This window comes from Ischnura elegans, chromosome 10 (genome assembly GCF_921293095.1).
Source record: "Ischnura elegans chromosome 10, ioIscEleg1.1, whole genome shotgun sequence".
In the NCBI taxonomy this organism is placed as follows: domain Eukaryota; kingdom Metazoa; phylum Arthropoda; class Insecta; order Odonata; family Coenagrionidae; genus Ischnura; species Ischnura elegans.
Window position 1 is genome coordinate 21,085,873 of NC_060255.1, and position 24,296 is coordinate 21,110,168.

The 24,296-nt window shown below is 35.4% G+C and overlaps 2 protein-coding genes across 12 annotated transcripts in view; one reads left to right on the top strand and one right to left on the bottom strand.

The window, feature by feature from the left end:
* Positions 1-4,502, top strand: part of LOC124167291 (ankyrin repeat and death domain-containing protein 1A-like) — a 461,220-nt gene extending 456,718 nt beyond the window's left edge. For 3 of the 6 annotated variants that reach the window (XM_046545218.1, XM_046545220.1, XM_046545222.1), the window contains 3 exons: positions 2,452-2,764; positions 2,949-3,077; positions 3,249-4,502. In XM_046545218.1, coding sequence (XP_046401174.1) covers positions 2,452-2,764; positions 2,949-3,077; positions 3,249-3,334 — 528 coding nt within the window. In that variant the 3' untranslated portion in view covers positions 3,335-4,502. The remainder of the gene's footprint in view (positions 1-2,451; positions 2,765-2,948; positions 3,078-3,248) is intronic. The other 3 variants (XM_046545219.1, XM_046545221.1, XM_046545223.1) reach the window with 1 other exon arrangement.
* The window catches only part of LOC124167292 (heterogeneous nuclear ribonucleoprotein 27C-like), a 34,780-nt gene continuing 13,663 nt past the window's right edge, over positions 3,180-24,296 (bottom strand). For 2 of the 6 annotated variants that reach the window (XM_046545228.1, XM_046545224.1), the window contains 6 exons: positions 21,177-21,314; positions 13,435-13,557; positions 12,591-12,757; positions 10,639-10,641; positions 9,730-9,811; positions 3,180-4,710 (listed from right to left, as the gene is read on the bottom strand). In XM_046545228.1, coding sequence (XP_046401184.1) covers positions 4,571-4,710; positions 9,730-9,811; positions 10,639-10,641; positions 12,591-12,757; positions 13,435-13,557; positions 21,177-21,314 — 653 coding nt within the window. In that variant the 3' untranslated portion in view covers positions 3,180-4,570. Of the gene's footprint in view, positions 4,711-9,141; positions 9,812-10,638; positions 10,642-12,590; positions 12,758-13,434; positions 13,558-21,176; positions 21,315-24,296 lie in introns of those variants that run through there. The other 4 variants (XM_046545227.1, XM_046545226.1, XM_046545229.1 and 1 more) reach the window with 4 other exon arrangements.

Consider the following 24,296-nt stretch of genomic DNA (forward strand, 5'->3'; position numbering starts at 1 on the left):
GTGTGCTTTGTGTTATTTGTCCAGTTGAAAATTTGCACATACTCACATTGAGCAAATGGTGGGAATTGACCAATTGTGGCATTTGCATGAGCTTTTAAGCACTGATGTTCAAAACCCTATTATGTAGCTAAGTGATAATAGCTTGCAGTGTTGCACCCAATCACCACTATGCCAACTGAATATCCATTAGAAAATCACATTTTGACATTAGCAGTCGAAAGAGGAATGATTTTGATTTAAAAATTAAATTTTCATTGATACTACCCAGTCTGTTAATTACATCCTTTCCTATAAATATTAAACCAACTACAAATTGAAATTTAGAAAAAGATATGAAAAAGAAACACAATAATCATCTCAATCACTCATAATATTTACCCTGGCAGTACCATATGATAACAGCTGTTAATTGTATTAGTAAACTTAACTTCCTTGCAGTTTGTCATTGAATATTTGAGAGAATAATTCCAAAGAATATCTATTGATACACATTGTATTGAAAATCATTAAAAAATGTGCACTGCCCACTGAAGTTGGAGGATTTTTATACAGCGCAAATATTATTTTTGCTTTACACCTCATTTTTTAATTTACAGCATTTAGGTTCACTAGAAATGAGAAATCGGCCAGTTAACTATAAATCTGTAACAAATAAGCTTCCCAGGAAAGCATAATTTGTGACTGCATGCCTTCTCTGAGAAGTTAAACCTTAATTTTTTGCTGGTACCATATAGTGCTGCTATATTCTTGTGGTCAGGGTGCTCCAGTGTAAACACTTGATTTTGGCAGATTAGGTTTCCTGACATTCTTTACAGATTTCTTCTTAACTATTACTTCAATTAAGAGTTCCCATAACATATGTACTCTCATAGGATTTAAGGCAGTCATTGTGAATTTTTGTCACCCGGGCCCCTACCCTTCATTACCCTCGTACACTTTCAATCACTCCCTCACAGACACTGAAAGTACTTGATGCCCAGTCCTAAAGTGAAACTTGATTTAGAGATATCAAAAGGAATAGCCACCAAGTATTTAGCAAGAATGGGTTTTTAGTAATGTGTTTGTCAGGAAATATAGACATGGTTCTTGACTACTGATGACCGCACTACCGAGACACTTCAATGAGGTTCAACTAACTCAACGTCAGCTTGGCCCTTCCAATTTTTTCTCTCTCTTGCATCTCTATTACCCTCAGTAGAACCATGTTTTTGCATCCTTCTCTTAACTCATATCACCAATTATCAGAGTAGCTGAAAAAGTGTTGGCACTACTACCTGGCAAAAACCTCACTTGATTATGATTAAAACGAGTTAATTAAAACTACTTGTACCCGACAACTGGAGTATTAATGCTCGAAATGAAATTTAATACTACAAATTAAATGTTTTGCTCAATTCCATGAATGGCATGGGTTAAGTGAACCTTTGAAATCTTACTCCCATCTACTACTGGTCATTTTTTCAATCTCATTTAAAATTAATATTATCATTGCTATGAAGTAATTGTTTCTACTTTGCAAGATATTTGACAGTATTTTCATGATAAACAACTATTTTTAGTGAGAAATCCTGAAAAAATTTGAATTTCAGAATATTTTTAGAAATAGACTTAATTTTTGAACTTTCAAACACCTCGCAGTATCACAAGACACCAGGATCCACAACTTCAAGAGCTAAAACCATGCTGTTAGGATCCAATAACTCAATTCCCTGCATACATATATTATAATAATTTTAACTAAGTTGAAAAAAATTTCTTTTCTCAGGCATTAGCTGGTTAAAAGCAATTTCATTCCAGTGATGAATCACAGCAGCTGTATGTACTGTTGCAACTCAAGCATTTGTCACTACTTGGACTGAACACAACCAGCAAAAGTGATTACTCTCTACTCCATAGAAATAGCACCACTGAGCACTAAACCACCATTAAATAAGCAAAACCTATCAAGTAAAGTTTTGACCCATTAAGTCTATTCACTCATTAAAACCTGGCAAAAATCCATTTAAAAAAATTTCAAAGAATTCACTCGCCACTACATGACTTAACAGACCATTCCACTGATCAAGTATGTTCGACATGAGAAAATATTTACAAAATAATACTAGAATTATTTGTTCAGCTGCACCATACCATTTAACAAATACAGCCTTAAGTATATTGCTGATACTGACATATAACCCATGCCAATGTGCACGAAAGCTATTGTACCCTGTTAATAGTTCTATGGCTCTTGCTGAATTCATGGTTGCATGCTACCTCCCATGGTTTTACCAGTAACAAAATAAATGTTCACTGCATTTGAAGTCCTTAGGCAGAAATATCCATAAATTACGTAACAACAAAGTGCAACTTGCAACTAGCCCAATAGATAAAAATAAATTCCTGCCATGCCTATCATTTGGATTTTGCCCCGGGAAATAAATTTCCCTTACCCACATGGGCACCTCAAAGGGTGCATGGTGGGATGAGGGTGAGGGACTGTTTCCTTGGCAGGATAAGGATGGTTGTGGAAGCAGTGAAGACAAAGAACTTGGCCATCAGAATTCAAATGCCACCAGGCGAAGGAGAAGGGGACCATGGAGAAGACTGAGCAGTGGCGTGGCTGAAGGTGCAGTAGTAAGTCCACCAAGATGTCAAGAGCGTTTAAGAGAACTCCTGTGGAAAGTTTCCTACAAACAGCTGGGCCCAGGAGAATGGAGACGTTTAGCCCTTCACTGGAAATTCACCGAGGACCAAATAAGAGCCATTGAACATCAGTATACTGGTAAACCTGAACCATTAACAAAATCTCTACCATGTTCTGTTTTTCCAATAAAATCAATTAAAAAATTTAGCACAGCATGTCTTAAAAGAATTTGAGGAACTATAACTAATATGAATTATGTACTTCAAAGAATTAAAAATGATCATTATATCACAAGCTAACGAATACCTACACATTCTTATAGGTCCATCAAGTTACAAAGAACATGGCTTCCGAATGTTACTCATATGGGCACATGGACTGCCACCAGATGCAAATCCAGTAAAGGAACTATACGAATCTCTAACTGCCATTGACAAAAAGGGAATTGCAGGTAATTAAAAAAATGATTCATTCCACTTTGAAAATTATAAATGTTTCATTCCAGCGTCAAGAAATAAAATTGACAAATAACAACCCTAGTGAAACAAATAAATTGTTTGAAAATTTGTATTATCAAATAAAAATTCATACATTTTATCTTTTCCATCAATGAATATTCCAGATGCTCTGCGCAGAAAATTGGATGAAGAGAATGCAGAAAGATACAAGAATGACAAACGGAAGTGTAATGCCTGTAGTATCACTTAAAAGTGAGACCATCAACCATGAAGGTTTGATGGCATATATTTTGGGAGAAGAGGTGTTGGGAGTGTCCAATTGTGGGCTATTTACATGAAGCTTCCACAAAAAATTACGATACTAAATTTTTCACATCCATCCAGGTCATGTTTAAGGTCACCATTCCATAAACGATAACGAGGCTCAGAAATATTATATTTAAATGAGCAAATATTATATATTAAGCATAAATGATTAAATAAATGCAATACCCTTGTTTAAAATAAAGTATTTAACATTTTCTTTGCTAATATATCACGTCAAATCCACTTATGCATGTATTACTGTAAGCAGATTCAGATTTAAATAAACACTTAAGATGATATTTACCCAACTGTAGTCAAGAGCATTCTCCAATCAAATTTAAGTATATCCACCATTGAAGTGATAGACACAATCTGAAGACCAGCAGTATATTACCATAAACATTATATCCACTATCACTTAAGTATAAACACTGCCTAAGATGGAACAATCATTGAATAAACCTGTTATGTGGAGCTAGATCGATCACATTCAACATTTTTTTCAGATAAATTTTTAATAAGTGCCACCAACTGACACAAAAATTCGTATAAATCTAAGACAAATTTATATTAAATCTTCATTTAGACTGTGCAAAATTCAAGTGTAATTTACACAAAATATATGTAGTGCAATAATTGGACAGAGCAGTTTCATTAAAGGACTATTTCTCTGGTTGATGCGTTAACAAAATGTACGTCAAGAGCCACTTATAATGTTTTGTCAAAATGTTACCACATACAAAATGATAATGTAACAACAATGAGAATGAGGCTATTAACACATCTATGTAATTAGGGTCACATTCATCAAATGGGACTTAGACTAATTTTAAGGTTAATCCCAAATTCAAAAATTAACATGACATGCCTACAAATAAAGTTGAAGAATATTAATTTAACAACAACAATTAAAGTTTAAAAGGAGCCAATTATTGCCAAAAATACATTCTTCAAATCACTAACAACATAACTCCCCACCTAAATAACTTGGAAACAGTCAACCAAGACTTTGAGAAAATTAATTGGAACACGTGAATTACATCAAACCTTGTCCTTCATTTTGTACACTTGCTTCTTCAAGTAGAGGCTTTCTTCAGCAGGCCATTCTAAAACCTGTGAAAAAGCCTACACTTTGGTCCTCATGGCAAAATCCCAAGTCACAAGCAAGGCCTGCTCTTTCTTACATTCTTCGATACGGATGGAAGCTCTGGGCCTGGCTGGGTTGGCTGTAGTTTCCCCCCCTTTGGGGTCCTGGACCCCCTGTGTAGCCTCCCCCACTGCTTCCACCACCAGTTCCTCCGGCTGCATCACCCTGGCCCCCTGCATTGCAACATTGTTTTTGTTGTTGACTATCAAACCTCATTAAACACCAGATACAATGAAAGGTGGGCTTCACAACTAATAACAAATGGGACAGAGGTAGCACATGCGACCTTCAACTTTCGATGGAATCATTAAACTGGAACTCAAAACAGTTTCAACTTGACAGCCACAATAGAAGATTTGCCTATACATGGACCTCTCACATATGACAGGTCAAAATCAGCACTCACATTTCACTTTAAAACCATGCAAATTAACTGAACTTATTTTTTTATTGGACATAAACCCATATCCAAACTATAGCATAGACAACAGTAGATGTCGAAATTCAGAATTTCTCAAATTTAAAGCATTTCCATACTCGGGAATCCTAAAAAATAGAAATTTTTCTGGAACAGAAGGTCCATCATCTTGCATTCGATCATGCAATATTGAAAAAAGAAAAGAGATAGGTAAAGCGATAATGTGTACTATCAGTTTCTAACATGATAGTGTTGATTTCCATTATTGAATGCAAATACAGGAAACGGATGATTTGCATAAGGGATAAGGCAAAGTTAGCCAGATCATTGCAAATCCAGCCAAGACTTCAAGGTAACACAGAAAGTGAACACATTGGCATTTAGGTTCTCAAATAGGCTTTACTGATTAATAAACATTAGCTGGTTAAAACAGCTAAAAAAGATTGATTACTGTCAAAACAAAGTAAGAGAGAAAATCTGAAATCATACAGAAACTTAAGAGGTATCACACTTCTGGTTCTTCCAGTAAAGATGGCATTTGCACAATAATTGGTCTACTATTCTGGGTAGAGACATGATAAATGCATTAAAACTTAATGCTTACGTATAAATAAAATGGGGTGCTAAAACTATTGAGAAACAGGCCTGCAGAATGTATTTCAATTTAATTAAGGAAGAAGAATTGATAATAAATTTACTGGTCAAACAATCACCTCACTTTCATGGAATCAAAATGGTCACGCTCTTTCATCACCATAAAAACAATCACCAGAAAAAATACAAAAGAGATGCTTTGACACAGTCAAATCTAGTCATGTAAATTCATTCTATTCCAAACCCTTCCATATCAATCACAAAGTGTTTCCTTCCGCTACGCAATTCATCCATTCGAAAATTTGCCCAGAACCAGGAGTGAAACTCTACACATATTAAAAGCTTGATTGATTTCCAAATGCAAGAAAACCTCACATAGGTATCACTATTATACAACCTCTAACCTTATTAGAGTCTGAGCAACAACCCAGAACCTCAGATTCATAACGAGACCTTATTACGAACTTATTAAATAATCTCCATTAAATAAATATTCATGAAGAGCTACACCAATTTTGATCAGAAAAGGGTCAATTACAGAAAGTAATAAACAGCCTCATTGGAAGTTTCTTTGGTAAAAAAATAATAAATTAAAAGATTGGACAATAGAAAAAATGTTTAAATCATTGTTTTTTACCTTGTTAGTCAGAAATGTAGGTCATAGTTTACATTTTCTAGAGTCAAGCCCATTAATTTTTAAACGATTTTCTTTTATTGGCAACATTTCACTTCTATCAGTTTTTTCATAGGTAGTCAAGATTACGCCAAGGTTATTGAGGATTAATTATCAAGCAAAATCATTTTCTAAGAAAGGATAAATTGGAGAAAAAGAAATAACTGCCAGAAATCCAATTACTTTACCTTGATCACATTCATCACTGATTAAAATGCCTCAAAATAAACACTCATGCCTCAAATAACGCAAAGGATGCATTCCTGGGAGTCTTAGAACTATGCATTTTGGATAAAACGAAACCATTTAGGTAATATAGGGATACATTCATGGAAGTAATGATTTTGGTTAGAGTTCCTTCCAGAAACCATTTACATTCTGACAATAAGCATTGGAAATTCTGGCTGCTTTACTCATTCATTTTGAAATAGGTACTATGTAATTCAAAATGGCTGTTTTTTCCATCAGTAATAACTTGAAAAGTCAAAAAAATAAATGAATATACATATATGATGCTTAATGGAAAATGCAAATACTGGCCTCTCAACATGAGCACAAGAATTTCCTTTGCCACTTCCTTTTCCTCATCTTCCCATCCTTTCCTTACCCAAAAATCGAGTTGGTCAGAAATACAACTTTAAAAGGTGAAGATAAATATTTACTCTCATTTTATTGATGGCAGAAATCAAATATCAGCAAAGAAGGCTAACTGACTAAATATCAGCTAAGAGGGCTAAAGCAAATTAAAACCTCGATATATAAAATATTCCAAAAAATATCATACACCTGCGGGCTAACAGAGGCTGGTTTGCACATAATTCAGGCAGCAGACAGGTTAAGTGACCAATATGGGTGGCATTTGGTATGTTACCGTGGAGAACAAATTTTCAACGAATGAAATTATGCTGAATGAGGTACATGCATATGCATCTGCTTTGTTACTTATTTTGACAGAACCTACAAAATCCTCTCCCACAAAACTGGACAAATTTTCACATCGCCCATGACGACTTCTTAATACTTAATAATTACAGTGTAAACTCACTATGGTATTTCAAGACTTAAAATATGCATTGAACAGGGAAAATTTAAGAACAAAAAAGGTTGCTCAATTTGAGAATATCATGTTGTCAGTTATGGCAATTCTAATTTTAAAAAATAGGACACTGGCATATGAAGGATTCGAACATGAAATTCCAGGTATTATGAATTCAGAGCAGGAATTCCAGGAAGGCACCAAGGTAAAGAACACTGCATTCCCATATTTATGGGTGTACTCTAAAGGATGGGAGTAAAGGATGACTAAATTTAAGCAAGGTGCCGAGCTTTAAGGAAAAATAGAAATTCTTCAGTTCTTTCAAGAGAAAGCAACAGAAAGGGGTAAAGCACAATAATATCAATTCGTGAAGGATATTAGGTAACAACGCTATTCACATGCAGTAATGCCTTTGAGAAACCATATTGCCAAATGGAAGAAGAGGATTGACGGACAGAAAAAATTAAAACCCACAAAAGCTACCACCAAAAGTGTGAAGAAGTCTACAGTAAATAATAATCATCGGAGGTAAGAGGGAGACCAGAATGCTTGAATAAAATTGAATTTAAAAAATGTTTATAAAAAATGCAAAGGTGTCATAAATTAAAAATGAACACCTTAAATGAGGGAATTAAAAGAATAGTTGGTCATAAAGTAGAACATGCTAAAGACAAAGGAAGTAGGTCAGAAGTTCTGACACCTACCTTTGCCCTGAGGTGACATAGGAAGTTACCAGAAGGTAAATAATAAACTTGCTCAGGATACTAGCATAAACACAGCACAAACTTTGTTTTCCTATTCCCTTCTTACTTCTGGGATAGATAATCCTGGACAAGAGCTGATGAGTTCTTCAGTTCAATAGTTTATGCCTATAAAATACCTACAGGTAGCACAATGCCCTTAGATAGCTAATTCATAGTAAACTAATCTATTCTCAGAGATTTACACAAATTAAAGATCAGAATCAGAACATTTTCCCAAATAATTGCAGAAATCAAATCACCTTGATTTCACAGAACTCACAAATTAAAAAGATCTTTTCCTCATCTTAATTAGACACAATACTTAAAGAACAGCTATCATTCTCCCTTCATTCAACCAATTTCAATTATACTGTGGCTGCCGAAGTTGCTTAATGTTATGCAATAAAAAAAAATTCAAACATAATGACAAAAATTCAGGGTCATTTTCCACCACACTATGTTACAACTATAGATAGTCACAGCTTATATTTTACTTCTAGGGGAAAATTAGAGGTGGCACATGGTGGCCAAAAGTAAATGACTGCATGATTTTGATGCTATCCGACTACCAAGTGTACGTGCCAACATTAAGGACACTATAGATTTGAGGATGAAAAACAACCATTTTTGCCAGCTAGAGTGCATAGTCAAGAACAGTCAGTGCAGAAAACCATATGGTTTAATGTGTAATGCAGGGGTGGGTGGAGCTTTGGAAATCACAAATTCTGTAAACAACAAAAAGGCCCAAAATTTAAATTTTGTGCAACTCTAGCCAATAGATAATCTTCCAATGAACACATGGTACATCCTAAGTGTTGGCACCATACACATAAGAAGTCATCACAATTTTTGATAAGGAACATCAATGATAAAAACATTTGAAGAAATGCCAATGTTAGTCATGTACCAAATGGAATTATCACAATGTGGCATAAAACCATGCCCAACACATTTTTGTTGGCCTCTTTATTATGCAGTTACTGTAACTTGTCCACCCACATGCATGACTAAACCAAAGTGCAGATAAGATTTGTTTTTGATTGCCTGATTTCTTAGCACTGAGCTGATACAGCGATTCTACAACACTAAAGCTGGCTGGAAGCATGCAAAGAGAGGAGGGAAAAAGAAAAGCACAGTTACTTCCATGTCCATCAGCTTATTTACTTCTCTAAGCTTTCTACAGTTCAAATTCCTTTAAGTTGATTACAATTCAAATTAAAACAGTGAGGGTAAAAACTGAACGCCAATTCTGCAAACATGTACGTACATTACAATAAGCATGGAAAGCTTGCCATTATCGCCGTTAGTACATGCGGGTCTATCACACAATTTACACTCCCAAGCTCTACAAAATGTACGCTGCCACATTTGAGAGTCGCACAGCAGATGTCGTCCACAACTAAGTGACTTTTTTTCTTGAATTGTCAATCTCCGTTCCCCAAGACAGCAAATCAACCACACCCAATTATTTTCCAGGGTGCAATGCTCACACACAATCACACATGTAGAGGGGACAAGTCCAAGTAACTGAATAATAAAATTTCCTATTTACACAAATGATTTTAAGGCCACCAGAGGGGCACTCCTCTAATCAGCAGTCTTTAAGGTTCAACTTGTTGGCACGCCATCCTCATGGCCCTTTGGCCACTGCCGGTGCGTGGCCACAGAGGCACCAGAGGGGGCATGTCACGAAGTCGTCCACTCACTAAAGTCAAAGGGGGGGCCCACCTGGAGGGGGAGGATGTGAGTAGCCGCCCCCACTGCTGTCCGGGACATAGCTGCGTGCTGGGCCATAGCTTGAGGAGTCCTGCTGAAGGCGTAGGGAAAAGAGCATCAAACATCATGAAACAATATTCACTTTGGAAAACTTCTTAACAACACCGTAATTAAGGTCCATGTTTAAAGTAGGACAGGTTAATTAAAAAATACTATGCCTTGAAACTACAAGGAACATCAACTAATATTTACTGCCTTGACTTTGAATTTCCTAAAAAAATACTTTCTATAATTACATTGATACCAATTTTCCGTGAATTATATTTATTTCTACACCAATTTACTTTTAAAAGATAAAAATTAATTCTTGAAAAGATCCATTAAGATCTGAATCCATCTCAAATTAGCATAAGTAAAAAAATATTAGCTCTTGTCTCAAAAGACATTTAGCACAGAAATACAGCTCTAGGGCCAACAAATAGAAAATAAATGGCTAGCAACACCCTTTGTCTGTGATAAGGATATTGATTTCCTCATTTATGCTCATATATTTGTGAATCTAATTTGTAAATAAAAAATGAGATGATAATAATGCAGTATGACAGAAATGAATCCATGAAAACTGATACACACATCCTTACAAAATTCTAACGCAACTACAGTTTTCACTCAATTTCAGATATGGAAATAATTAAGAAGTTAACATAAAGCCAGTAAAAGGATATCATTCAATATTTTCATCTAAAACATATTAAATACAATCAAATTTAAGAAACAAAAAAATATTAACATCTATAAGACTATATTTTTTAAAAAGGAAGTTAGAGATATTATATTATGCATGAGAAGTAAGAAAAATACTTATAACTAGTTAAAACCATCCCATACATTAACCCATTACAAGAAATGAAATCCACTGACCTTCTAATGATTTGCACAGCATTATGAACATGGCCGGCATGAAAAGGATTGAAGCACAACAGGACACAGATATTAGTTAATAGAAAAATGATTTTCATAATTGCTCTATCTTAACTAATTCTAACTGGCAAATGAAAACAACTTATTGGAAAATAACCGAGATGGAGTGAATAAGTAGCCTCTACTCATTTCCAAAAATTGACTTCAAGGTCCACCACATAAATATAGTTGATGTTACATAAATGATTAATGCCAGCCTTTAAAATAAAAATGGAAAATAAATGCACTTAAGAAACAGATGCACATTGGGGATGTGATATCAATCAAATTTAGGATGTAAATTACAATGAAGTATCCCCACAGCCACACAAACCATTGAAACTCATTATGATATCTTTTAAATGGATATGATTGGAGAATTATAACATCAATATCACAGAGCTCGCCAAGTGAGATGCGAGTTTTGCATTATGATATGAAGGTTTGTTTAAACGACATGGAATCATTCTGAACTGAGATTTGTAGGAAGATGGCTACACATGCAAGTTTATAAGGTATACTTTAAGAAATGTTGGGAGGCAAATCATTCCAGAAATTTTATTTTAACTTTTCATCTGTGATTCGAGTAGTGGCAGAGAATTGCCCCACTTCACTCCGTCCATCCATTGAACGCATGACACTTACGGGGTTAACTCAGTTTTCATACATTGTTGCATAAATGTATTTTATAGGTAAATTTACAAGAATACCAATCTCATATCAGGATATTTTATTGCAGATAGTAAACAAAGAGACTTAATAGCAACCCCTTTATCTGATACATTTTTCTTATGAGTCATAATTATGCCTTTCAACTGAAAAAGGTACCGAATCCACAACGCAAAATATAAATCAACCAACACACATGATTTATTGAATAAAAAAAAACTAAGATGACAAAAATAAATACATAATAACAATAAATGACAGCAGATCCAAATAACTGTAGACAAACCCAAAAAATATACCACCACAGTGAAATTTTTATCCAAAATCAAGACTATACCAAGTGGAGATATGCGGTTCACACACCACAAAATGGTTACAAGATAGTTTATGGGGTAGCTCCGTAAAATGAACCCCCAAATGACATTCCCCACCAAGTAAACCCATCCCCTCCCCAAAAATGTTTTAAAGCAACACTCTTGCCCATTGCAACTCGAGGCAGCAATCGAGAAACATATAACAGTGATGAAGACCTCATGAACAAAAAATACCCTTAAAAGCTCCAATCACTACCAAACATTAAATTTTCAGTGACTAGACACTTGTACCAATTAATATTATTGATATGAATGATATTCATAGCAGGCACTTCCTTTACAGGTACATGTATCCTGTGATGTCTCAAGGTTTATCAAGCACGTATTTCATTTCAAATATGCATATCGCTTTACTATTCACCTCACTCTACCATAAAACTATTTTTTACCTTTGCCCCTCTGATTTGTGAATTATGAACACATAAAATCAATAATGGATTTTTTGAGCATGGGGAACAGAATTGCCTTCAGCAAACTTTATAATGTCAGATTTAAAAATACTAACACCACACAAAAGGCAAAATAATATTTGCACTATGCAATGTAAAAAATTAACTTTCTGTTGCTGCATGTTTGATCTTCATGCTATAGCTTCTTATTGAAACACCAGCTTTAACCTGTAATACCTATATTCTAGAGTGAAACAAAGTTTTTGTCAGCAGCCAAAATAAATATGGTGTGATTCCCTAAAAAGCTCAATATCCTAGCTTCCTTGGTAAAAAAACCTCCACTCTGGTCTTCTTATGTGGCCTTCCTTCAAACATTAGCTTGTAAGAAGGAATGAAATCCCTCATGATCCACTAGTCAATTTGATCATTTGTTTAATTACCAATTAATATGAAATATGAATATCATTTTCTAGTAACTAACCTGAGGATAATTTCCCATTGATCCATACTGATTGGGATACCCTGGAAAATCACCGGGGGGTTTGGGAGCTGGTCCACCTCCACCTGGTTGGGCGGGACCTGGTCCAGGAGCTGGAGGGCCAGGGGGGTTCACGCCACCAGGTCCTGTGGGCCTAGCATACATGTCGCCTACACCACCAAATGAAAGCCAATTAAAATAATGTAACTAAGAACCTCAGTAGACTAGAGACAAACATTATCACTCAATGACTAAATTCAACAAGTAAAAAGCCATTAACTTATAATCAAGATTAAATTTAACTTTCAGAATAATAAACTTATTTAGTTGAATGTGAACATATTAATCAACACGGCTCAACAAATATAAGCTCTCTTTATTTATAAGCAACATTAACTGAATCTGAGAGCAATTATTTGTCAGACTAACACCCTACCAAGAAGCAGAGGTTTTCTCAGCCTTGTTAATTAAAATGCTATTCTGGACTAAAAATGAATGCACACGTCCATTTCAAATCCAGAATTATTATTTTTATGACATTACACATAGGTCTCCACCTTATTAAATACTACTAACGAGCTAACGTTAAAATATCACAGCTAACTAAATAACACTATACTCATAAGAAAAATATCTAAAACACCTACACAAAATACAGTGAAATACCGTTACAATAAGTCTTGATGCAAACACCACTACAAGGCTACCCAAACCTTGGATTCTTAATCACACAATTAACCAAACCCATCAAAACATCAGGAGTTAATTGATAGGGAATATATGTAGAAAAAGGCTTATCATCCACCCTGGAGACGAAACACACACAAATTCTCGCTGGCTGACTCACCAGGGGGGCCTGGAGGTCCCTGGGGAGGGCCAGGGGGGCCTCCCGGAGGGGGGGGCCCATTCTGTGGCATGTTCCAATTCCAATTTCCCCCATAACCTGGCTGCGGACCACCCTGTGGAGGCCCTGCAAAGCCACAAAAACACCAACTTCTGAGGCATGCCCCACAGCAGCCAACAATCTTTTACCCTGAAAACAAAATGCTAACACGATTTCCTAGCACCCTTTCTGCATGCAGGTGCACAATAAACAAATGGCCATCAATAAACATAGTCATGCAAATATTATGCATGACTATGAAAATACACTAATTTCACCAAATACACTACGACTTAACATGATTTTAAAAATATCTTATACCACATAATAATAACTTGGGAGAAAAATTCTAATAAAGGATAAAACCCAATAAAAATTGCTTGAAATAATAGCCATGGCTATTGAAACTTATCATTAAACATTTGTAAAACAAGAGTGTGGAATGAATAACTACACAGTAGATTATTCATTATCAGTCCAATGGAGGTGAAATCCCATAGAGATAATTTAAAGAGATATTATCTATAGAGCCATGGTTGATCCAATTCTTTTGTACCCTTCCCTTTGTTTAAAATATATTTGGTGATGGGGATGAGGAGAAAAGGGAGAAAATTAGAGGATAAAGAGGGAGGGTATGGGAGTGATATGGAGGGCAGGTTAGGCAAGTGATAGCCTCATAATCCAATGAATTACAAAAAAAACAATAGATAATTAAGGCTCTTCTGTACATGAGTACACTGTCACTAAGCAAGATTCCAAATATATTTTCAGCTGAGGAGGCAGGGCTACAGAAAGTGGGAGGGAGATCCCTTCATTCAAGTGGCTGACATGGCTGGGATGCTCCACAGATTAGGAAGAGGTGAACTTGGCATTACTAAATGTACATACCCTCTACTCATTCCTCTTACTTGATAGGAGTTATTTCATAAAATATTTTTCTCACCATATCAAACTGATCTCACAAGAAGATGAAATTTAATGAATAGAGCCAACCTTAATAGGGGATATGATTGGTTTGACAGTAGCAAGTAAGAATTTACAGTCCAGTTTTCGACTGAAAATCCACTTCAATTCATCTCTCAGTCTCAATTCATCTCATCCTCTGAAATCCCACAACCAGGCAAGAACTTCTTGGTACTGCTTATATTCTACCGAACTTACAATTTTCAGCCACGCTACTGTCTGAGCACAGAACTTACAACTCTCTCCAGAAGGTTTTCATCCTCTAATCGAGAGTAAATCACACACAGTGATAGAAACAACAATAAAGAACAATCATTCTAGCATAGATAATCATAAATGGAACATTTCTGGGAAACTATAAAGTTGTATAGCTGTAGATGACATTCTCCAAATCCTAATATATATTGTTTAAAAAAAATGAAGCTCTTTGGCTCTAAGAGATCATTCTGAAATGGATTCCTGTCGTGCCAAATGAGGAAAATTTTCCTAACTGGATTAAGCTTATATTTATCATGATGAGAGAAATGTTTGCAAAAATCCTTACCACTATGCAAATACCACAAGATTTTTTTAAATATTTAACATCGAGATTTATTATTCAATACTCGGAAGACGAAATGAAACCTTGTAAAAAACATGCTGTGGCTAGACATTATTTACTGTAATATTTACAGTTGACATGTTTTAGAGATTTTTAGAGTTTTGTTGCTCTGAGGAAAAATGTGCTGATATATGAAATCGTGAAAATACAAGTACTTCTATAGAATGGACACAAAATGGGAAAAAAGGTAAGGGAAATCTACCAGGGAAAAGAAAATGCATGGGTATTCTTAGTTTATTAACAACTGGATTCAAACCAAATGTAATGTTTTTCTCACTCTATGATTTTCCTGCAACAATCCATTACACAATTCTACTATTACCTTTAGTGCTAGACTCAAGTTGATTCATCAATGGCTACCAGCAAAAACTCATTTTGACATGATCAATCACTTTATGATATTAGATTAATGCAAAATCATGCTGACACAATCAAGGCACGTGATATTTCAAAATTAGAATGTTTCTCAAAAACTAACTAACTGACTAACACCTTTCCACCAACATAAAAAATAAAAATGACCAAAAATCTATCATGACATTATGCAGCCCTAACTTTTCACTTACAGAAAACAACTTTTATGAAAAAAAACATACACCAATTTATAAATGTATTCACTGAAAGTATTTCTTTAAGAGGGGACATTATTTAACAATGAACTCATGAAGTGACGGACCAGAATAGTGTTTCCAATTGCTGGTTATGAGTTACAAAGTAATACATACATAATCCTAATCATTAATATTCCAAAAAGGAAAAATCATGAAATTAATACAAAACACACATTGAGGTTAGGGAAAAAACAATTTCATTTTAACAAACAAACAGCTTCCTTGAAGACAAGTAAAATAAAAAATAAATGTAAAGGCTCTTTCAAAATAAGTCATTAAAAAAATATGCTTAGATAAATGTCATGATGCAAGAAGTATAATGAGACCTAATGTCTCCATGAAGTCTCAGCAAAGAATGTGAGCTACATTTCACATCAAACCACTCATTATTTCCCACCCATTTCTCTGCAAAAAAGACACTTAGGTAATGGCATTTCACTGTATTAAGTGACCTTAGATGAGAATTGATTTTATTTCTAACACTCATGAACCATACTAAGTTTTTTTAAGCTAAGATAATTATGAAATTAAATAAATGAGTTCTCTTGTGTTTATGCAACAACAGGTATCAGTAAAAGGTTAAAAATAAAAGCTAAAAGAATACTTAGCTACTCAAAGGCATAATTAAGTTTCATCAATAAGACTGATAATTGTAAAAATAGCTAAATTAAATTCAATGAACTGTTAAATGCACAGTCACTTGCAAGCCTATAACTACCACTCATTAATTCCTTTATTACAGATTCTACATAAATTAAGTTACCGCAGAAAATTCATATTATACACACACCGAATGACTGCTCTCCCCAGAAGAGAACAAACTAAAAAAATGTTTTAAATCAAGTCACATGATGGCAGATAGAAAATTGGCTTGACATTAGGAATCACTCTTCGATAATGCAAACTTAAACAATAAAACCCCTACACAATGAACCTTCACACAGGAAAATTTTACAACACCTTAAAACCAAAGTCATAGCACCAGTCCCACCCAGGACCTTTCCATAAACCAGAAAAACCTCCCATTAAGAACCACCATAATTACAAAACCTCCTCATAACAAAGTAAAAACATAGAAACATAAATATAATGACATTTCTATGGCAAACATTTTCACTAGTTATCAATGCATCAATTCATGTGCAATTTCACATTCAATTCTGTATTCTCAGAGTTTATCTCTGTACTGACCAATGGCCCAACTGGCCAAATTGGGTTTCAACTAATTGGGTAGCCCAATGCTAATTTCACTTTCCTTAGTTTTTATGACTGAAATTAAGAAGGTTAAACTGGTAACCCCGAGTACTTGGCAGTCAACAATGAACTAAGGTCACAATGACAATTGTATATGATGATGCCTTCATAGAAACTAAGCACGATCAGTATCCTGATGATGTTTAAATTCTAAGGTACCAAAATAAAGTAATATCTAGAAGCACCCCATGTAATATTTGTAATATTTGATTATATCTCATTCATCAGTAGCCACCTTATTTCCCGATATGTTTACCCACCCTAAATCCTTAGCTAAACTTTACTCATTTAAAAACGTGCCCAGTTTGCAGGGTAAAATGTCTTATGTTGGCAATTCAGGAAATCAAATCATGTATAAGAACCTTATACCTTCCTTTCCGCACCTTGCGTGGCACTAGAAGGGTCCCTTTTTTTGAAAAGCAGACAAGTGAAGATCACCATTTGGAAAACTCCTCTAGCTGCATCAGTTATATTTCATGCTGACAATTTGGAATGGAGATGTTTGTAGTTGGATGCAACAAGAAACATTACCTTAAGTGCACACTCAATGAATAAGTGGAAGAAGTATGCTGCCATCTAACTACTCCCTAACATTCCATGTGATGCTTATTATTCAATATCTTCTACCATCCAAACAACTGAGGAGCAAGAGAGGAAATACAAAAAACTGGCAAGAATGCCGTGGTACCAGCTACACAGATCTCAGAGCAGAGCGGTTGAGAAACATTACCCTTCAGTTCTATTGCATTCTTACCAGTCCATATGAATGGAAAAAATTACCACTCAACTAAAAATACTTATTTTTTACAAAAATTCATAATGAAGGTGCACTTTTCCCATTTTTCGCCCAAGTGCCAACTTCATTGCATGGAGTTTTCGTACTTAAGTTCGTTATGGGTGGTTTTTACATGCATTCTACATTGGATGAGTCCAGGAACATCACTATGATTTCAAAAGAGGGAGGTTTCCTAACAATTTCATTGTAAAGGGGTCCCTTGTACCTAAGTTTTGATGTCCTCTCGCTCAAAACAGAAAATATGGATTAAATTGAGATTACCAAGACGGAAAATTTATGGAAGCGGGGGAAAAAGAAAAATTAGGTGATAGCAGTCTGAGAGCTAACAGTGTGATAGAGGTTATTTCTTTGACATATTCCACATGAATGAAGGAATCAATACTGGTACCAGTAATGAAGTAACAGACTGATTCCACCATTAGGCATTCCCCTCTCTTCCTCCCCAAGTCATTACACATTGCATGGTGTTCCAAATATTCCCATCCCTGGCACAGCTTCAAAACTGCCTGCTTCTGCTACCCTCTAAGACATCCTATATCCATCCATTATGGACAAACTATTACAGGGTTCCCACTCTTAACTAAATTATAAAATTCACGGTTTTTCCAGTTTTCACTGTCTATATATCATCAAATTCACGGTCTGTGGATAAGCCATTTTAGACAGAAATATTGATGACGTAACAATCATCGCCCACACGTTAACTAAAAATTTATCAACCGCGACAGGCGCCGTGAATTCAAACGTAGCAATGAAAGTGCTATTTCTCATGACATCACCTATCAATATCAAAATTAAGGTGTAGCTTAAGGTTGTGAGTGACAAAATGGAGGGAGCAGTGAGGTAGGGAAGTAAAGAAGTGTCTGATTTTTTGCCAGGGTTAATGAACTTTGTTTGCCGGTCTTCAAATCACAGGCTCAAGATCAATGTGTTGTCATGGCACAAGGCACCAATAATTGCACTTCGAATATACGTGTGGAGATAAATGTGTCTGCATGTGGCTCGGCCTTGAAACATGATTGAAATATCTTTTTCTTCTTTTGATCAGTCAATTGTAGTTCTTTTTCTATAGGTTTGAGAGATTTTTAAGGTTTTATGATGAAATTCATGGCTATTTCCAGGTTTTTTCACGGTAGACGAAATTCACGGCTTATTCACGGTTTTAAGGTTTTCACAGTTAAGTGGGATCCCTGTATTATAAAGGACAAGTATTCTAAGCATCACCATATTCCATTCATAGCATAGCAGTTATTTGTGCCAGACATCTAGACATTGTTAAGTAGCTGCAAGCCTAATAACAAAACCCTTGAACCTTTGGCAAGATTTATATAATTTTTCACGCAAAATTTGAAAATCATGAGGTTATCGACATGGCTTCACACTATGTAAAGCATGGTGATTACCTTCCTTCTGCTTCATAGTTACTCCAAAATGCAATTAATTAACTGTGATTTGAGGTTGACAACATCACAGGATATTTCAAAAGGGTTCACTACTGTTAGCAGAGGGAGTGGGGTTAAATGGAAGAGGGAATTGCAACTGCTCCATACTCCTTTACACAGAACACTGCTTGCAAATTAAGGGATCTAGTGGTGAACTACTCCATTATCCTCCCAGCGATTGATTGACCACCCTAACTGGTTTCTCCAGCAGACAAGTTTTTTCCTCCAGAAATAAATTTACCTCAAGTTCCTTAATGGACAAGAAGAGATTTATCTGAAATTATATCATTCAGAGAGGAAAAGAATAGCCCTGAAGTCTACTTTGCCTCGCTCCACTACCACCTAATACATCTAAAAACTAGAGATGGGTCAAATAGCATTTTTCTCGAATTAATTATTTTCCAAATACCTCACTCGAATATCGATTACTACATTACTGATTACTGAATATGCATTTTCCCACCAATTTAAATATAAATAACAGTAAAAATAAAAATGCTGAACACTGCATGTCATTCTACTTCAATACAGCTCCTAATTCCTGATGCAACTGTCACTCACGATTACATCAAACTTGCGCGCACCAAGTGTCACAATTCTTTTGTTTTTTAATATATGCATATTGAAGGTTATGTTTTTGGTACCCCTTCACTGCATTTATTTAAAAAATTAATTTAAATAAAAACTGACAATTACTTTGTAATTGAAATTACTTTGTAATTGAAATTACTTTGTAATTGAAATTACTTTGTAATTGAAATTACTTTGTAATTGAAATTACTTTGTAATTGAAATTACTTTGTAATTGAAATTACTTTGTAATTGGGATTCATAAAACATGAATTTCATGATGCAACAGGGAGTCAGAAAACAAACAGCCAACCTCACGTGCATTTGAACGCATACATACATTCTTCTTAGTGTTGTTCTCATAGAGTCATCAGCATTTTACATATTTTAGAGCTTACTTTCAATGATAAGTTTTTGTAAAAATATTATTAATGAATTGAACCAACCAAATGTACAAACCCTCATGTAAGACCCAACCATTTTCTACCGATATAGAGAATCATAGACGATCTATGCTGTGTATTCAAAAATCGAATAAATCACAACTTTGTGGCATTGAATATAGAATAGTGTAAAAAGCACATTATTTGAGGCATTTGATGATTCAACTATTCAGAACTCCCATCCCTACTTAAAACATTACGATCTCATTGTTGTTTTCTTAATACTAGCTCTTTACTGAACCAACACATTTCTAATTTTTTAATTCAAAAAGCCATTGAGAACCTTTTTACCCAATCCAAGCATCCAAATTTTGCACATGAGTTAATTCTTGGGCATGGGACAAAGAGAAAACATTGGATCCTGTTAAATCACATTTCATAATAATTTATTTCTCTACATTGTGGAGACTGTAAGTTAGGTTTGTTATTCAGAAACAACAAGAAATCCCAAAACATCATTTACTGCCAAATCTAGGATAGCCTTTGGGCTGCGACCATGTCTTTGCTTTGTGAAAACCATGCTTGAAGTGCAAACTCAAGTGTAAATTTTCATTTTAAGTTTTCAAGCAGTACCTTCATGAGTAAAAAATGAAAACCTGTAAGTGTCAAGAGTCCTAAGTTTTGGTTAATTTTGGGAACCACATGTTTTATGGTAATTTCACAACACATAATATGAATTTTAACTTGATACTTATATAAATTTGTACTTCCAGCTGAAACAAACATAAAATGACTGATTCAACACATATATGTCACACATTATGAGGAGGGGGAAAAAAAATGTTTAAACATAGGCCATGAATGAAAAAGTGAGAAACTAACATAAACTTATCCAAAAACAGACTGAAGGCTGAAAACCACAATAAATAAAAATTAGCTTTAATAACTCACCTTACAAAGCAAAAATTTGCACACATTTCATCAATATTAAATGCTTAAATGTCAAACAATTCTCTGCGCATGATTATACAAGAAATTTAGGTACATAAAAATGTAACAAAAAATTGAGTGGACTAAATTTCTCACCATAGGTGCCATATCCTTGCTGCTGTGGAGGTCCACCATAGTTTGGACCCCACTGAGGTGGTGGCATCTGTTGTCCCTGAGGTCCAGGCGGAGCGCCCCAACCTTGGTAACCACCAGGACCAGGAGGATTCCCATAACCTGTAATGAAATGAACAAGGGAAACTTCAATGCCTAGAACAACACACATCATACAAGGAAATGATTTAAATAATGTTTGAAAAATTAACAATGAACACATGCCTCACTTTTGCTCGTATCACACCATAATTTTTGTACTGTTTATCTTCCATGAATTGACTACAAATATATCTGAACAGGAAACTAGACTTGAGCAAAAAGAGACGGCACGTCATTAAGAGCTGCACATCCTCGAAATCTGGGAGCAGGTAACCAGACCCATCGTCTTGTATTACCCCTCTTTAAGGGACCGAGGTCATTCAATTGTTCATTCAGTCAGTTTACAAAATAAATATGTGTCCCTTTCTCAAAAAATATACACTAAGAATTGAACTGTCTTTTGTGTAGCATTAACAATTTTTAAACGAAATTCTACCATAATTATTAACTTATATCTTGGTTACAGAATAAACAAACATGGAAATTGTTGCAGACTTATATGCGTTAATATTGACAAAGGAGCTTCATTGAAAATTTGATAATTCTCAGAATGAAATGAGGAATTCAATTCGAATTCTGCAATGTACTTTCAAGCAACAATTATTCATAATGCTAATTCAGATAAATGAAGCATAATTGACCGCAAACCAATGCTGCTGCTAGGGTTATAAACCCAGAAAGAAGGGAGCCCAACTACCCTTGTAGTCCAGGATAATACGGAGTCCCTGCTAGGAAGGGTTGAAAAAGGTTGTTCCTGAAAGTGCGTGATTATCAGTGAGACTCTTCTAAACAAATGTCCAGGAAAATGCTCCGTAGGGAAGGGTTGGAAGAGTCTCCTGGGGCTCACTACAGCAGCCATGCTTTAGTGAGAACTCCACTGTCTCAAAAGGTTTTATGTCCACAAAGATGTACACCTAGTAATACTTCTAAATTTCACTGTTCAATTTCTGTATATCTCCAAATGAAGTATCTTCTTTTCAAAAAACTAAGAGAGGAAATTGTAATGACTATACTGGTGACTTAAGCAATCTTTACATAAATCCATCGCTAGGATTTGAAATCAGAAAATAGAACAATAAAATGAGCTACTCTTACTAGTTTAACTCTACATGTTTGTATTTCACCTTTTCTAAAGATATTTAATTTTTATTGGATTATGCGTCAGTTAAGCCCTTAATTCATTGATTTCCAAGAGATGACAATGCAGGTGCAACGCATTTTGCATTTATGTGGATACTATGATCCTTTTTTAGAGATGGATTTCTGACCACAATCATTTTTTACACTACCCTAAATACAGTAGAACCAAATCTGTTGTTCTCAGTGCCCAGTCCTGAATTAAGCTCCTAGCAAATAATATTATTTATTCCTACATCCATAGTTCTCTTAAGTCATTTTACAGCACTAGTTGTTTCCAAATCACAATACCAAGATCGCTATTCCAGCGATCACCTTTTGAAAATGTTGAACAGTTAATCATCACAGGATCCAAGGGCAGAAAATTATTGTCAAAAGTGGTTGAGAATTACATTAAAAAGTTTCAAAACCCAAATGCTCATTCAAAATGCACATCTAAGTTTACATCCTCCATGGTGCACCACAAGGTAATGGGGAATGAGGGAGTGAAGTACCATGATCACTCTACCAGAACCAACCTGAGCACAGGGGGAGAGACTTATCACCTTAGTAGTTCTCCCACGTGAATTTCATGCGCATTTCTCAAAGGCAGGAATATTTAAAACAAATGAATTTCTATCTGTGGGGGTGTCCGTGAACATTCCTGCACAAGCAAGAGCAATGACCTCTGAAGTGTGCCAGAAAATATTTAGATTTATTATCCTACCAATCAAAAATGCAGTAAAACTTCGATTTTACGCACTTCGATTTTACATCAAGTCTCGTTTTTACGCAGCGGCACTCAAGTCCGGCCGGAAAGCATAGGGAATTGCAATGGTGAAACTTCGATTTTACATCTTTTCTTGATTTTACGCACTTTTTCGATTTTGCGCAGCATAACCCCAGCCCCTAAGAGGTCGCTAATCTTGATTTTACGCAGTTGTCTTTCGGCTTGTTTTGAAAATCAGACTAGAGCAATATGCAGTTAGATTATTATTTCGTCTCAATGAGTTGCAAAAATGAATACAGGAACCGTTGAAATGACATCGCGCTGTTGAGCGTGAAACTAAAAACATCGCAAATCTAATTGTTGCTTCCCCGTGAGCCCTCTCAGTAATATTTCAGGCTCCATTACGAACGCGAATGTCGCTCTTAGTTCAAATTCGCCGTAGAAGGATATCGAAACCTAAAACACACGGCAACCGCAGTGTATGCGTAACTACTTTTGATTAAGACATGATCGCTGGATATATTAACATTATCACCTTTCGTTTATTATTCGACTTATTGATCGACGCTGTTTATATCCACAATTATGAGCTACGGAATATCTATCCCCAACGCAAGGCTTTCTAGAATTTTTCCAACGCTATGTTTTCCGTCGCCCCAGCGAAATATAACAGCGAAATGAGTCATTAAAAATACTCCCGTGCCAAAATTTTGGCTTCCAAGGTGATCCAAAAAAGATAGTCGTACTTCTAGTATGGACGTAAGTCGATGGTGATTCAACACGATGGTAAAAGCAGCCTGCATTGTCTCATTCCCAGGCTAACCCCACATCTGCGGGACAAATGGAGGCGAGGGAAAATTGCTTGCGCTGCGCGCTAATCAGAACCGACTCAACTTGTATCTCATTGTCAGACGGTTTAAGTTAAACATGGAACTTGAATAGCTATTAGCTTAACTCCGCTAGGTGGCAAGCGTTTTAACGGAACGGGAGTTAATGCCCTCGGAGAATAACTCGCGTCGTCAATCGTCATGTAATCATTGAAGTCAAATTCAAGACGTGAGTGATAAGGCTGTCCCTTTAAACTCAGGAATGGCTTAGTACCATTAAATCGAAATACAAAAAGTGTCCGGTGTTGTTATCAGATATGGGGAAGCAAA